The following is a 16,702-nucleotide window of genomic DNA, read 5'->3' on the forward strand; positions in this document are numbered from 1 at the left end:
CATAGGTTAAGAATTAAGAACCACAGCTAATAAAAATGAAATCAAAAGATTCAGCTACTTTGTGAAATAATTTTAGTGGGTATAGGAATAAGTTTCCGCCCTCGTAAAAGAGGTGTCGCTGTTGATGCTATTTTTGTATTCGCTCTAGTAATATACTGGTAATTTCAAGGTGGATATGTGAGGCCTCGATCTCGGGAGTTGATATTCGTTTGAAGCGTAAAGATCCTTTTTCACCTGACGTCAAAAAAGTCTACGTTCGTCCCTAAAAAGCAGCATTTTCGGATAGTCATGCTCCATTATTACCTTCTAACGAAAAGTGCAGCTGAAACTTGTCGTATATGGATCAATATTTACGGTAATCACGCTCCATCTAATACAACTTGTAAAGAGTGGTTTCGACGCTTCCAAAGTGGCAATTTCGAAGTGAGTGATAAAGATCGAAGGAACGAAGGGGCACCGAAAAAATTCGAAGACACTCAACTACAACAATTATTGGATGAAGACGCATGTCCATCCCTTGATGATATGTCTAAAGAGTTGGAAGTTGACAGATCAACCATCGGAAACGTTTGCACGCGATGGGAATGGTCCAGAAAGTAGGTAACTGGGTGCCACATCAATTGGAGGAGGCACCCGAGGAGATATCGAGCGACGTTTGGTGACGTGTGAGATACTTCTTGAACGGCAGAAAAGAAAAGGTTTTGTGCATCACATCATCTCTAGCGATGAAAAATAGATCTATTATGATAACCCTAAGCGTCGAATAAGTTGGAGCCTGCCAGGTGAATCGCTGTTAGGTCCATTGACAGCGAAAAAAACTATTCCTGCTTCAAAGGTTATGTTGTGCATCTGGTGGGATCAGAAGGGTGTCATCTATTATGAACTCCTTAAACCACCTGAAACCATCATTGGCGAGCGTTACTGATTGTAGCTAATGCGTTTGAATCGAGCTCTCAAAGAAAAGCGGCCGGAATGCGTCGATAGACATGGCAAACTGATTTTGCTGCACGACAACGCCAGGCCGCACGTTGCTAAATCGGTACAGAAAGATTTAGAGGCACTGAATTGGGAAATCTTGCCTCATCCACTGCATGTCCCAGGCATTGCATCTTCGAATTACCATCTGCTTCGATCAATGCAGTCATTACTTATTGGAGAGCGGTTCACTTCTTACGAGAGCATCGCAAACTGGCTCAATGAATGGATCTCGTCAAAAGAACTCCAATATTTCATCAGAGGAGTCCGTATGCTGCCTGAAAGATGCAGTTAAGTTGTAGCTTCCAATGGCACAAACCTCACTTAATATTTTGTATTATTTAATTGTTTAAATAATACGTAACTTTGGCTAAGAAAGGACTGAAACTTATTCCCATACTCAATATATAAATAATACAGTGACTTTGTTTACTTAAAACTTAAAAAAAAAATTTAGTTTGCATTTTTTCTACTCACGGTTATTATATATTTTATTCTAAAATGATATGCTCCATAAAATCCCAATATGATAAATATTATGTGAAAGAAGTTGACCAATATGGGCGCCCACATGTATCCGAGAAAATCGAATACTTGGCGTTCGATGATTGTTATCTGTAAAAAGAAGAGAAAAAAAGGCATCATTAGTCAGTATAAAAAATATGTATCAAATATTTTTCTTATACAGATTTGTATGTATGTATGACGCATGTATGCCTGTCACTTGTACGAGTATATCAATAATTTCAATTAAAATTTCATCGAATTCAAGAGTAAGTTTATAAAGAGCACTGCAATATAAGGAGAATTGCGTGTTATACAATACTACAAAAGCACACATGAAAGCATGCGAACGACTGCTTTGGCCATCGCTGACCCAGTACCCTCAATTGCAACACTGCGCCACTTTACGCATCACAAACTCATTAAAATTACGCTAAATACAATTACAAGCGCACACATACACACACGAGTATATTCTCATATACATATGTACATATTCGTACATCCTCTGTGTACTACTACATACGCCCGTATTAAATTCATGCGGCTGTGCATTTGTATGTTTGTATTGTTATGCGTATTTAATTACTTGTCTTGGCTGGCTGTTTTGATTGGTTTGTTAATTATTATATTTTATTTAATTGAATTTAATTAGTAAAAACTATAGAGCAAATGCGAATGATGCAGCGTAGAGGAAGCAATTAGAACCAGTTGTGGGGGTTAAGAAGACGTAGTGAAGTAAGAAAATTTAATATAAAATACTAAGTAGTTTTCAGCAAGAAAGCAAATGAAGTGCATAACGTATATAAAAAAAAATGTATTAGAAAACTAAATAACTGATGATCGGAAATTAAAGAATAACTTGGAATGATTTAGAGATAAAAAGTTGCTTGTGAGCTTCTTCAAAGAGATCTGTGTGCACATGGGGAATTTTTTTGTGGAAAAGCATGTGCAGAAAACAAGAAGTGCGTATGGATTCTACTTTTTTGTATACATGGGAATAAGTTTCCGTTCTTTCTAAACCAAAGTTACGAATTATTTAAACAATTAAATAAACTATGATTATGTGAAGTATGTGCCATTGGAAGCTACAACTTAACTGCATCTTTCAGGCAGCATACGGACTCCTCTGATGAAATATTGGAGTTCTTTTGACGAGATCCATTCATTGAGCCAGCTTCCGATGCTCTCGTAAGAAGTGAACCGCGCTCTCCAATAAGGGTTGACTGCATTGATCGGAACAGATGGTAATCCGAAGGTGCAATGTCTGGGTCATCCGGCGAGTGGGGCAAGATTTCCCAATTCAGTGCCTCTAAACATTTCTGAACCGATTTAGCAACATGTGACCTTTCGTTGTCATGCAGCAAAATCGGTTTGTCATATCTATCGTCCCATTCCGGCCGCTTTTCTTTGAGAGCTCGATTCAAACGCATTCGCTGCAATCGGTAACGCTCGCCAGTGATGGTTTCAGATGGTTTAAGAAGTTCTATCAGTTTTGGACGCTTAAGGTTATCATAATAGATCTATTTTTCATCGCCAGTGATGATGTGATGCACAAAACCTTTTCTTTTCTGCCGTTCAAGAAGTATCTCACACGTCACCAAACGTCGATCGATATCCCCTCGGGTGCATCCTTCAATTGATGTGGCACCCAGTTACATGCTTTCTGGACCATTCCCATCGCGTGCAAACGTATACCGACGTTGATCTGTCAACTTTCAACTCTTTAGACATATAATCAAGAGTTCGCCATCGTCTTCATCCAATAATTGTTGTAGTTGAGTGTCTTCGACATTTTTTCGGTGCCCCTTCGCTCGTTAGATCTTTATCACTCACTTCGAAATCGCCACTTTAGAATCGTCGAAACTACACTTTATAAGTTGTATTTGATGGAGCGTGATTACCGTAAATATTGATCAATATACGACACGTTTCAGCTGCACTTTTCTTTAAAAGGTAGTAATGGAGCATGACTTCCCGCAAATGCTATATTTTCGGGACGTCATATAAAAAAGGATCTTTACGCTTCAAACGAATATCAACTACTGCGATGGAGAACTCACATATCCACTTTCAAATCACCAGTATATTACTAGAGCGAAAAAAAAAATAGTATCAAAAGCATCACGACTTTTACAAGGGCGGAAACTTATTCCCATACCCAATATTTTAAGTATTTTATATATGAAATGAATTACAAGTAGTCAAATTCCATTCAACAAACAGCACTATCGTTTCACTTTTCGTACATATCACATAGCTTGTGGCTACTCTGACACAATTGTAAGTGTTTTCTATATCTAACGTAAACAGTAATATTTTCTTATTGCTATTTACGCACTTAGCAGCAGATTTATTCGCTTGGTAAACAAAAGTGTTCTCAGGAAGGGCTGCCAGTTCGTTCAGCACCCGAGTAACTCTTTTTTAATCATCAAATTGATTATTTTTAGAAAAACAGGTATTAGCGATATAGGCCTAAAGTTCCTGAAATTGTTAAGGTCCTTATTTTTTTCGGATCGGTACAATTTTTATGATTCTCCAATTGTTTCTAATATTGTTTCTCAAAAAAGCATCCTTCATTACCGTAGGTAAAACCCAGCGACATCTATCTGAAAGTGGTGACCCCATAGGTGAACCCATTCTGTTTTCTCGCGAGCGTCCCCCCTTCCCTCGAGAGCAGCTTCCGTTTCCCCGTGCGACAAAATGAAAAATGGAAGCGCTGGTATTTTTTAGTACAAAATGTATATAGAAGGGATCCATAATTCGACTTACATTTCTGAAGAAGTGAAGCGGGTTTATGATATTGATACAAAATCTACTAATATCAAACCTCAGTACAAATTTTTAATCACTATAGAATTTCATATTACATTACATAACATCTCATATCACATCATATCGAACCACATCCTATCCGATCATATCATATCGAATCATTTCATGTATCATATCATATCGTCATATATCATTTCATATATCATATCATTTCATATCTCATCACATCACATCAAATCTCATATCACAACATATGGAATCACATCCTATCCGATCATATCATATGACATCATAGCATACCATATCATATCTCATCACATCACATCTCATCACGTCACATCACATCGCAGCATATCACATCACATTATATCATATCATAACTTTTTTTGGTGCTATTATTTAAATGGCGGGATACAAATCCTTACATAAAAATCTTTATTCCACTTTATTTTTATTTTAACCTCTGTACTTGGCTGCCCCTTATTACGACTGTTACTTCTTCATCTTATGAATCTTCAAAATGCCGGTTAGGCGCATACGCCATACCCGACTGTTGCTTCGTGGCTATGTGTAGTTTTATATAATATCTTATCATATCACATCACATATTATTGTATCACATCACATCACGTCACATCATATCATATCATATCACATCACATCATATCATATCAGATCGAATCATATCTCTTATCAAATTTTGGCAAAAAATTTAAGCAACATGACATTTCGGATATGTGGTACATGAGTAATAGACACAGCTGGCACATGCAAACTAGACCCATTCTACTGCACAAATTGCTCCTTCATTCCCTTTAATTTTTATATGCATCGTTCTACGAGACAGTCTTGAATTCCAAATTTAACTCATCTAAATATTATAATATAAGCCGATTCAAATGCTGTCAAATTCACTTGGAATCACGCATGTTTATATACCATCTAAGAATACTAAGCCTACTATGGATTCAAATAATGCTGATATGATTTCTGTAAATATTTTTGTTACGGCAAAAGAAATTAATTCACTTCCATGCCTTGATTGAGTGCCTTGAGTGTCCACTTGGCCATTGACACTGCGGCACTCGCCTTGCACTCAATCGCAAACATTTGCACACCACACAATTTGTACGCACGCCTTGCACTCGCCTGATAATTGGTGCTTGTTTGTGATATATGTTTTCCAGTTGCAGGCTATTACGCAATTGCAATAGCAACAATAGCACCAACAAAAGGCATCAAAGGTTACATACATGCATATGTATTTATCTAGAACTCTATGTAGAGCCGCATGTCCATGGCAGCAAAAGGTAAGAAGCGAAACACAAATCATGTACCCTACAGATCTTACATACGTACGGACTCAAAATTATATCCATGTTTGTATCGTATGTCTATTCTTCTATGTATTCTCTAGGTATGTATGTGTGCATACAAACAATATTTATGTACTTCCACACCAAATGTACTGCTATCCAAACTTGTATGTTATCTTTTCGCATGTGCCAACTATGCTGCAAGTCGTCAGCGCAGTAATTGAAACTAATTGACTCGAAGTGGATGATGTTTTTACTTTACTCTCAGCTAAGCAAAAGTAGATAGATACAACATGGGCATATATATACGCGTTGGTACATATGCACACGTATGTAAAGAATTACAATACATATAAATAAATGCGTGTGACTACCATTCGGTTGGCCCAGATGCGAGACCCACTATGACCGTAAAACAATAAATGATAGAGAAATTCCTTTCCAATACAGGTCATCCATCGGCAGACAAACCTTCCACTGATTTCGGGCTATGAAGAAGTTTCTCATAAAAAGCAACTGCATAATATTATAGGGTTCCTCTACTTCTGGCACTACATCCAGGCTCACACTACTTATAAGAGAAGTTCGCCCAGACACTTAACAAAGGATATAAATCAATATCAAGTCGAATCCTTGATCTTCTTGTGTTTGTGACTTGATTTCTAAGTTCATAAATAAAACCACTTTTTTAACTCACATTTTGCTCAAACTTTTTGTTCACCACTTAAAGTGTTTTTAAATTTTTAAAAATTTATTTTTATTTATTTATTTTATTATTAATTCTGAATTTTTGAAAATTTATTCTTCTAAATTTTTCTGAATTTTTGTAAATTATTTTTCTGATTTTTTTGTAAATTTATTTTTCTGAATTTTTTTAAATTTATTTTTCTGAATTTTTTTAGATTTTATCTTCTGAATTTTTAAAATTTAATATATTTTTCTTAATTTTTGTATATTTTTTTTTTTTGAAATTTTCTAAATGTATTTTTCTGAATTTTTGTAAATACATTTTTCTGAATTTTCGTAAATTCATTTTTCTGAATTTTTGTAATTTTTTTCTGAGTTTTTGAAGTTTTTCTAATTTTTTTCTGAAGTTTTGTAAATTTATTATTCTGAATTTTTGTAACTTTATTTTCCTGAATTTTTGTAAATTTATTTTTCCGAGTTTTTGTAAATTTATTTTTCTGAATTTTTGGAAATTTTTTTTCTGAATTTTTTAAATTTATTTTTCTAAAACTTATTTTTCTGAGGTTTTTAAATTTATTTTTCTGAATTTTTTACAACTTATTTAACTAAATTTTTTTAAATTTATTTTTCCGAATTTTTGTAAATTTATTTTTCTGAATTTTTTTAAATTAATTTTTCTGATTTTTTTAAATTTATTTTTCTATATTTTTCTAAATTTAATATAGTTTTCTGAATTATTTTTTATTTAGTTTTCTGAATTTTTTTAAATTTATTTTTCTGAATTTTTGTAAACTTATTTTTCTGAATTTTTGTAAATTTATTTATCTGAATTTTTGTACATTTATTTTTCTGAATTTTTTTTAAATTTATTTTTCTGAATGCTTTTTATGTTTATTTTTCCGAATTTTTAAAAATATTTTTTTCTGAATTTTTGTACATCTATTTTTCTAAGATTTTCTGTATTTATTTTTCTAAATTTTTTTATATTTATTTTGTCTGAAATTTTATAAATGTATTTTTATGAGCTTTTATAAATTTTCTGATTTTTTTAATTTATTTTTCTTAATTTTTGTAAATGTATTTTTCTGAATTTTTGTAAATTCATTCCTCTGAATTTTTCTAAATTTATTTTTCTGAATTTTTGTAAATTCATTCCCCTTTTTATAAATAATTTTATAAATGTATTTTTCTGAACTTTTGTAAATTTATTTTTCTGATTTTTTAAATTTATTTTTCTGAATTTTTTTGTAAATTTATTTTTCTGAATTTTTTTAAATTTATTTTTCTGAATTTCTTAAAATTGATTCTTTTGAATTTTTTAAATTTATTTTCTTAATTTTTGCATATTTTTTTCTGGAATTTTCTAAATGTATTTTTCTGAATTTTTGTAAATTTATGTTTCTGATTTTTTTTTTTTAATTTTCGTAAATTTATTTTTCTGAGTTTTTTAATTTATTTTTCTGAATTTTTTTAAATTTATTTTTCTGAATTCTTGTAATTTATTTTTCTGAATTTTTTATTTTTTTGATTTTTTTTAATATATTTTTCTGGATTTTCGTAAATATATTTTTTAAAATTTTTGTAAATTTTTTTTCTGATTTTTTGTAAATTTTTTTCTGAATTTTTTTTTAAATTCCTTTTCTGAGTTTTCTAATTTTATTTTTCTGAGTTTATTAAATGCATTTTTCTGAATTTTTGTAAATTGTTTTCTTACGAATATTTGTAAATTTATTTTTCTGAATTTTTGGAAATTTATGTTTCTGATTTTTTTTTTTAATTTTTTTTTTGAATTTTCGTAAATTTATTTTTCTGAGTTTTTTAAATTTATTTTTCTGAATTTTTGGAAATTTATTTTTCTGAATTCTTGTAATTTATTTTTCTGAATTTTTTATTTTTTTGATTTTTTTTAATATATTTTTCTGGATTTTCGTAAATTTATTTTTTAAAATTTTTGTAAATTTTTTTTCTGATTTTTTGTAAATTTTTTTCTGAAATTTTTTTAAATTCCTTTTCTGAGTTTTCTAATTTTATTTTTCTGAGTTTATTAAATGCATTTTTCTGAATTTTTGTAAATTGTTTTCTTGCGAATATTTGTAAATTTATTTTTCTGAATTTTTGTACATTTATGTTTCTGATTTTTTTTTTTTAATTTTTTTTTGAATTTTCGTAAATTTATTTTTCTGAGTTTTTTTAATTTATTTTTCTGAATATTTTTAAATTTATTTTACTGAATTCTTGTAATTTATTTTTCTGAATTTTTTATTTTTTTGATTTTTTTTAATATATTGAATTTTTCAGGATTTTCGTAAATTTATTTTTTAAAATTTTTGTAAATTTTTTTTCTGATTTTTTGTAAATTTTTTTCTGAAATTTTTTTAAATTCCTTTTCTGAGTTTTCTAATTTTATTTTTCTGAGTTTAGTAAATGCACTTTTCTGAATTTTTGTAAATTGTTTTCTTGCGAATATTTGTAAATTTATTTTTCTGAGTTTTTTAACTTTTTGTTTCTGAGTTTTTCTGTAAATTTATTCTTGTGAATTTTTGTAAATTTTTTTTAATCATTTAAAATTTCTTTTTCTGGATTTTTTAAAATTTATTTTTCTGAATTTTTTTAAATTCACTTTTAAGTTTTTTTGTAGATTAATTTTTCTGAGTTTTTGTAAATTTTTTTCTGAATTGTTTTAAATTTATTTTCCTGAATTTTTGTAAATATATTTTTCCGAATTTTTCTAAATCAATTTTTTTGAATTTTTTTAAATTAACTTTTCTGAATTATCAGAAATTTTTTTGGAATTTTTAAAATTTGTATATAAAATGTGAAACTTGGTGAAAAGGTGAAATATTCAAAACTGGTTGTGCTGTACGCACCAAACTCCAACCTGAGCGGCTCTTATCTTAGTTCTCCACTGCCCAAATGCATAAATTCAATTTCAAAAAAGCATACATTTGTGTAAATGAAATAAGCATAAATCTTTAATACGACCCCATTCATAGAGTAATTAATGTATGCAGCTCCAGACTCATTTATTGCTCGTTGTGACACTTCAAAAGTACCACCAATAAATATTATAACAGATTTAAAAGCGATTAAAACGCAACAACCCTACATTCTTTTGTCATGCAACAACGATTAATAACCGCATGCAGGCATTGAGGTGACCACAAAATATTTTCCACGCACCTGCCACAAAAGTATGCCACCCACAAATGTGGCCACAATCCGCACACAACACACAAAGGGTCCGCAGCACCAACTGCACTTTTTGATTAAGTTGCCCGATGGGAGAGCGGAGACGCGGTACTATGTTTCGTTATTTCACAATAATTGCATAGAGATCAGCGCAAAACTTTCATCCACTACTTACACACACACACACTCTCGTACTTGTAAATATGTGCATTTTAATGGGTGTTGTTACCTAAGCTTATCTGCATAAAAGCACCCACTTAAAGTTCTATATGTTTCGCGTATCCTGCATTTGCAGTGTGTTTGTGTGTGTGTGTGTGCGCGGTCACAGTTGGTCGTGACCGCTCACAGTGATTTTCCATTTCCTGTGCTAAAATTCGTAACTGGTTTTTTACCGAAGGCGCAAAAAGTGGCAAGAAATTGTAGGAGTAATGCTGTATAGTCTGGGTAGTGGCGTGAGAAAGGATAAACAAACCATGAATTCATATTTACGTATTGTATGTGTGTTAGTATGCGCTGTTCTGATGTTGCACATGTGCTGCTGCGGCAGTTAACCTTGACCCAACACTAGCCAAATACAAATACAAGCACACGCGCCCAGAGATATGCAGCACGAAGTTGTTTGCCACGTGGTCAAAACTTAATACTTTCGGTAGTGACATTGTGGCACAGTGGGACGAGTGTGGTATATAATTATTCAAGAGTAGGAAAAAAAAAAATATTTTTCTCTATTGTACCCTGCGAAGCTTAGGAAGTTTATCTACGCGTGTAGTTTCAGATATCACAAGAAAATTGAATACATTTTTGACCAGCAATCGATGAACGTAGGGCATGGCACTTTACACGGATCTCAAAAACAACCATCCGGCTGCCTCACAGACTCGCGCGCGCGATTTATATAGCATCAGTAGCGATGAACAACAAGGAAATCACTTCAATACTCATCGTGCGAAGGTCTCGCGCTTGAAGGAATGAGCTTCAGATTTCTAGAAAAGCAGAGCTTTGAGAAGCTGGTGAGTATATGCTCAGCCTCGCTAGAAGTGTTTATTGATCCGCCAAAAATTCGAGATGGTTTATGGAGATGTAGCAGCCCGTCTAACCTAACATTGTAAAAGCTGCTGGTTATTATTGTAGGAAGTCTAAAAGGTTGCAGTTCATTTCATACATATATATAAACTTTTTTTATAAGAATTGAAGCTTTCAAGCTTTCGTTTGAACGTGATTATTCGAAGAACTCAGCTTGCCGATAGGCAAACTTGAAACAATTCCTCAGTTCGTTTCAAACTGTACCCAAATAAACCAGTTCGAAACTCCTTGATGTGATGTACTTTAATTGAAATACTGAATCAAAAGCTGGATCAAAACAATGCGATTACAATTCTCTTTAGGCTAATGTTTCAAAACCAGGAAGAATGCCAAAAAGATCGTACTCTCAAATGCCTCTGAGAAGAGATTTAAGGTTATCCTACTAAACTTTCTAACGGTTTCTTTCTTCACGAAAATGAGAGCAGTGTTAAATTCCTCGTCAACTGTGCCACCACGAAGGATTTTCTTGTGCACTATGTAGCAAAGCAGCCGACTGCTCTCTTCTTCCCATGCTCATGACAATCAGGCCTACTGGAACGACCTGAATTTATACCCGATCAAGGACTGTCCTGGTTGTGATGTATCTCTTGACTATAAACGGGAGCTCTCTAAATTGTTAAGCGAACTCTCTAAATGGGCCACCTCAAATGGTCTAATGGTTAACACAGCCAAGACCGAACTAATTCGGTTCACTAGAAGATATAAGATAGCGAGTTTTTAGTTACCGTTCATAGATGAAGTAACACTAACCCTATTGAGGGAAACCAAGTATCTAGGCATAAATAATTCTGGACTCAAATGTTCCTTGGAATAAGAATACCGAGGAAAGGATGAAGATTCAAGCTTTCTTATCTGCACTCATTTGGCGAAAAATGGGGTCTGAAACCGTACATAAACCGCTGGGCATACAATACGAACATCAAACCCATTTTGACTTATGTCGCTTTTGTTTAATGGTAGGTGGTGCAGACATAGGATAGGACATTAGGATACCTAAAGAATCTCATAAGTGTCCAACAATTAGCTGGTGTAGTGCGTTTCGATCGACGCCTCAGGCGGCGCTGGAAGTGATTTTACATATTCCACCATAAATATAATGATAAATAATAGGACTATGAATAAGTTCGTGCGGTTTTTTTTCGAAATTTGAAACTTTATTGACGTAAAATGGTTACAAATTTAATATTCAAAATATTGTCCATCGCTTACTACTACTTTTTCCCATCTTTCTGGCAATTCACGGATTCCCATTGTGAAAAATTCGGTCGGTTTTGCCGCAATCCACGAATCGATCCATTTTTTGACTTCATCGTAATTACGGAAGTGCTGGTTAGCCAGGCCATGTTGCATCGATCGGAAGAGATAGTAATCGGATGGCGCAAGGTCTGGACTATACGGCGGGTGGGGTAGGACATCCCATTTGAGCGTTTCTAAGTATGTTTTGACCACTTGTGCAACATGTGGCCGAGCATTGTCATGTTGCAAAATAACTTTGTCGTGTCTATCGGCGTATTGCGGCCGTTTTTCTCGCAGTGCTCGGCTCAAACGCATCAATTGTCGTCGGTAGACATCCCCCGTAATCGTTTCATTCGGTTTCAGTAGCTCATAATACACAACACCCAGCTGGTCCCACCAGATACACAGCATAACCTTCAGGCCATGAATATTCTGCGCCGACGTCGATGTTGAAGCATGGCCAGGGTATCCATACGTTGCCCGACGTTTTGGATTGTCGTAATGGACCCACTTTTCATCGCCAGTCACAATTCGATGCAAAAAACCCTTTCTTTTGTGCCGTTGAAGCAGTTGTTCGCATGCCATAAAACGGCGTTCAACGTCTCTTGGCTTCAATTCATACGGCACCCAATGGCCTACCTTTCGGATCATTCCCATGGCTTTTAAACGTTTGGAAATGGTTGATTGATCAACTCCCAAAGTTTTTGCAACCTCTTCTTGCGTTTGAGCCGGATCTTGATCGAGCAATTCCTCCAATTCGGTATCCATGAACTTTGGCGGCGCACCCTCGCGTTCTTCGTCTTCCAAGCCAAAATCACCACTTTTAAAGCGTGCAAACCACTTCTGGCACGTTCGCTCAGATAGAGCATGCTCACCATAAACTTCCACCAAGATACGATGACTTTCGGCTGCTTTTTTCTTCATATTAAAATAATGAAGAAGAATTCCCCGCAAAAACACATTATTTGGCACGAAATTCGACATTTTCAAGTGTGGTAAAAATATTGTTGTTTACGCTTCAAATAAAAAACTTATACTGACGTTTGTGCCTTACGACAGTAGCTCTCCAATGAATGTTTGGAAATGTGGATCGATGGAATAATAATCAAGTTACGCCATCTGTTGTAAAACCGTAACGAACTTATTCATAGTCCTATTATTTTAATGGGATAGCGGCCAAATCCGCTTCCAGGTTTAAAAACACGCACGGTCTTGCATCAGTTCTACATACACATGCAAGAGCCATCAAAAACAGACTATCTGGTTCCCGAAATCGATCTGAACAAAGACTATAAAATACAAATATCCAACAGAAAGGATTGGCAGAGCAGAGTCATATCAGATGATAGTGGTCCACCATATCTGTATTGAAGACTCAATGATGGTCAATGGCACGGAATTGGAAGTGTACTCGGAGCAATTATCCTTAAATTGCTCCTTTAGACTCCCAAACTGGTGTAGCGTCTTTCAAGCTGAGATCTACGCTATAGACAAAGCAATAAAAACGATAAGACCAATGGACTTACATCCGGCAAACCTTACCATTTTTATTGAGAGTCAAGCAGCGGTTAAGACACTGTCCTCAGCGCGCATTAACTCGACTCAACTCAACTCAACTTATCCAACAACACAACACCACATTTTGTTCGGTCCCCGGGCCCTCTCGAGTGGAGGCAAGTGAAGAAGCGGATGAATGTGTAAGAACAGGTTCTGAGCTTGACTTTCAGCGCGTGGTACAGGACATAAGCATTGTGCTAAAAGAACTGTACATTGCCATCGACTTGAGCGTAATTGCGGAAACCAATAGAAGGTGATCTCTGACTATTAACTGCAGGGGTTCCAAAGCGTTCTGGCCAAAACTGAATCTTAAAAGGGCAAAATGTCTGCTTGGATTCAATAGATCAACTACCAGCGTCACTGCACCACTGGCTCCTTAGCCAGTAGAATGGGTGTACCTCACAATGACTTCTGCAGGAGCTGTGGAGATGAAGAAGAAATTGAGTCAGTACAACACCTTCTCTGTGCATGTCCGGCTCTTCATGGAAGCCGTGCCAAATATCTTGTCGATTATTTCTTTGAGGACTTGGGAAATTTGCAAAAAGTCTCACTGAGACATTTACCTTTTGGGACAAGTTACCTTTTGAAAAAGATCTAAATTTACAAATGTAATGCGGGCATCACAACGGGTCTTAGGGCCACCGAGTGTCTTGTCTGTCTGTCTTGACTGTCACTTCGACATCAGCTTTCTCTTTCAGAATATATTCAGTTTTTAGAGCAGCAACAATAACAACACTCTTTTTTCTTAGCGTGGAACTCTCTCAGCGATCACTAAGACATCGTGCAGAAAACTCTGTATATGATTGACACTTGGTGCTGTGCTAAGGGGCTATCGGCAAACCCCACCAAAACTGGTATTGTCTTCTTTACCACACTCGTTCTGCCTAAGCTAAAAGTAGTCACAATCCAGCTACCCAAGCAAATATCTTGGAGTAATCCTCGATAGTAAACTTCTTTGGAAGTCGTAGAAACAAAGGCATCTGAAGCACTGACAGCCTTCTGGCAGTGCAAAGGTGTCTTTGGAAAAACATGAGGTATTTCTCCTAGCATGCTCTTACGGATCTACACGGCTATGATAAGACCTACTATCACCTATGTATCAGTGGTCGGGATGAGCAGACTCTCTCTCGTGGAAGTAAAGAGGACCTTATCAAGACTACAATGCACTGTGGCCATCTGTTGCACCGGAGCTTTTCCGACTACTTCAGGCTCGGCATTAGATGCCGCTTGATGCTTTCATCCAAGGAGAGGCCTTGAAGGCCATCTGGTGGCTGAAACACAATGGAAACTGGTACGGGCCCTGTGCGGCATTGGAAAACAGAGAAGGCATGAATTTCGATCCAACGATTCGTACTTGAAAAGAGATACAGTGTAGTGCTGCCAGAGGATCAATTGTGGTCAAACTCTGAAAATGAGCCCGGCAAACATTGTTTTCGGATGGCTCCAGGACCGAGCACGGCTCCTACTCTGGGGCCTACGTGGAATCCAGCGGGACAAGAAGCGATGAACTTTGTTGTCGAAAACAGATGAAGAGGCAGATCTATATGTGTCTGCAGCGACAGCCAAGCTGGGCTCATGGCCTTAAAACATTAACATTGTTTTCGGATGGCTCCAGGACCGAGCACGGCTCCTACTCTGGGGCCTACGTGGAATCCAGCGGGACAAGAAGCGATGAACTTTGTTGTCGAAAACAGATGAAGAGGCAGATCTATATGTGTCTGCAGCGACAGCCAAGCTGGGCTCATGGCCTTAGACAGCCACCCGACCACATCAGGGGTAGTCGAGTCCTGTAAATCCAAGCTGAACTATGTCGATAGACACAATAGCTTGATGCTAACATGGGTCCTGAGACATGTGGGAGTCGTGGGTAACGAGACCTCTGACTCCTTAGCTACGATGACCTCGGAGGCCAATTTCTTTGGCTCAGAGCCCGTTTTGCCACTCCCTTCTGCAGCCATCAAAGCCACGGTTTTCAAATGGTTTACTACAACCCACAAGCGAGCTTGGCATGCTGAGAGGCTGCAGATGGACTAAACTGATGTTACCTGTCATGTCCGATCGACTGTCGCAAATCCTTCTGTCATTAAGCAGGACTATCATTAAAGGACTGCAGACAGTAGATTGGGCTGATAACGGGCCACTTTCTGTGGGCGAAGCACATGGAAAAGGTTGGCATCTCAGACAGTGCACTCTGCCCAGCATGTCGAGAGGAGGATAAGACGGCGGACCACTTTCTGTGCGTCTGCCCCGCCTTTGCTTGAATCAGGTTTGAGGTCTTTGACACTTATGTGTTAAGAAGCGACCACCTTGGCTCCTTGGCACCATAAAATCTACTTAGATTTCTTCGGAGGTTGGGTAGATTTAAAGAAAATTAAAATGGAATCCGAGTGCAGTACAATGGACGTAATTGTGTCTGAGTGCTGTACTTGCTAGTTGTCCCGACAAAAAAACTAGCAAAAACAAAACGCCGTCGTAAAGCGGTACGGATTAGCTCCGTCGTAACGATGCAAAAGCACTTTTGTATTTTACTTTTTAGCCAAAAGCGCTAGCCGTTAGAGTTAGCATTTTTAATTTTGATGTTTGGCCAATAATAATAAATTTATTTTCCGTAATTCCTTTTTTTATAAATTTTTTTTTTATAAATTTTTTTTTTCATTTTTCCCATATTAAGTAAAACCACAACACACCGTGCACTGCCATTGGCTACCAAGCACACGTGCTATTTTCCGGCGCGTGCTCGTGAAAATCTATATATGCACAATATGGAGTATACATTGTGTAAAATAAGTACCCGGAATTTAAAAAAAAAACACATTTTTTCATATTATTCATGATTATTTGTTGGATCGCCTTCAAAATAGGCTCCTTTTGAGCCGATACAAATATTCCAACGAACAACCCAGTCATCCATGGCCCGCTGGTAGGCCGGCGCCGGGATGGTCTTCAGCTCCTTTAGCGAATTTTTTTAATGTCTTCAATCGACTCAAAACGCCTTCCCCGAAGTGGCAATTTTAGTTTTGGGAAGAGAAAAAAGTCACAGGGTGCGAGATCTGGCGAATACGGTGGCTGTTCGATAGTATTTATTAAGTTTTTGGTCTTGTATTCGCGTACAATCAAGGCTCGGTGCGATGGCGCGTTGTCGTCGTGCAGAATCCACGAATTGTCCTTCCACAATTCGGGCCGTTTACGGCGAATGGCTTCACGTAAACGCCTTAAAACGGATAAATAATATTACTTATTAACCGTTTGGCCCTCTGGAAGGAACTCAGAGTGCACCACGCCTTGGTAATCAAAGAAAACCGTGAGCATAACCTTCACTTTTGACCGGCTTTGGCGTGGTTTTTTTGGATACGGCTCGTTCTCGAAGCGCCATTCAGACG

General features: G+C 36.0%; 1 protein-coding gene across 2 annotated transcripts in view; it reads right to left on the bottom strand.

Moving 5' to 3' along the window:
- LOC128868611 (sodium/potassium-transporting ATPase subunit beta-1-interacting protein) overlaps positions 1 to 1,585 on the bottom strand; it is a 58,310-nt gene extending 56,725 nt beyond the window's left edge. For both annotated transcript variants that reach the window (XM_054110901.1, XM_054110900.1), the window contains exon 1: positions 1,453 to 1,585. In XM_054110901.1, the coding sequence (XP_053966876.1) occupies positions 1,453 to 1,548 (96 nt within the window). In that variant the 5' untranslated portion in view covers positions 1,549 to 1,585. The remainder of the gene's footprint in view (positions 1 to 1,452) is intronic.
- Between the last annotated feature and the right edge of the window lie 15,117 nt (positions 1,586 to 16,702).

The sequence above is a fragment of the Anastrepha ludens genome, chromosome 6, assembly GCF_028408465.1.
Source record: "Anastrepha ludens isolate Willacy chromosome 6, idAnaLude1.1, whole genome shotgun sequence".
NCBI classification, from domain to species: domain Eukaryota; kingdom Metazoa; phylum Arthropoda; class Insecta; order Diptera; family Tephritidae; genus Anastrepha; species Anastrepha ludens.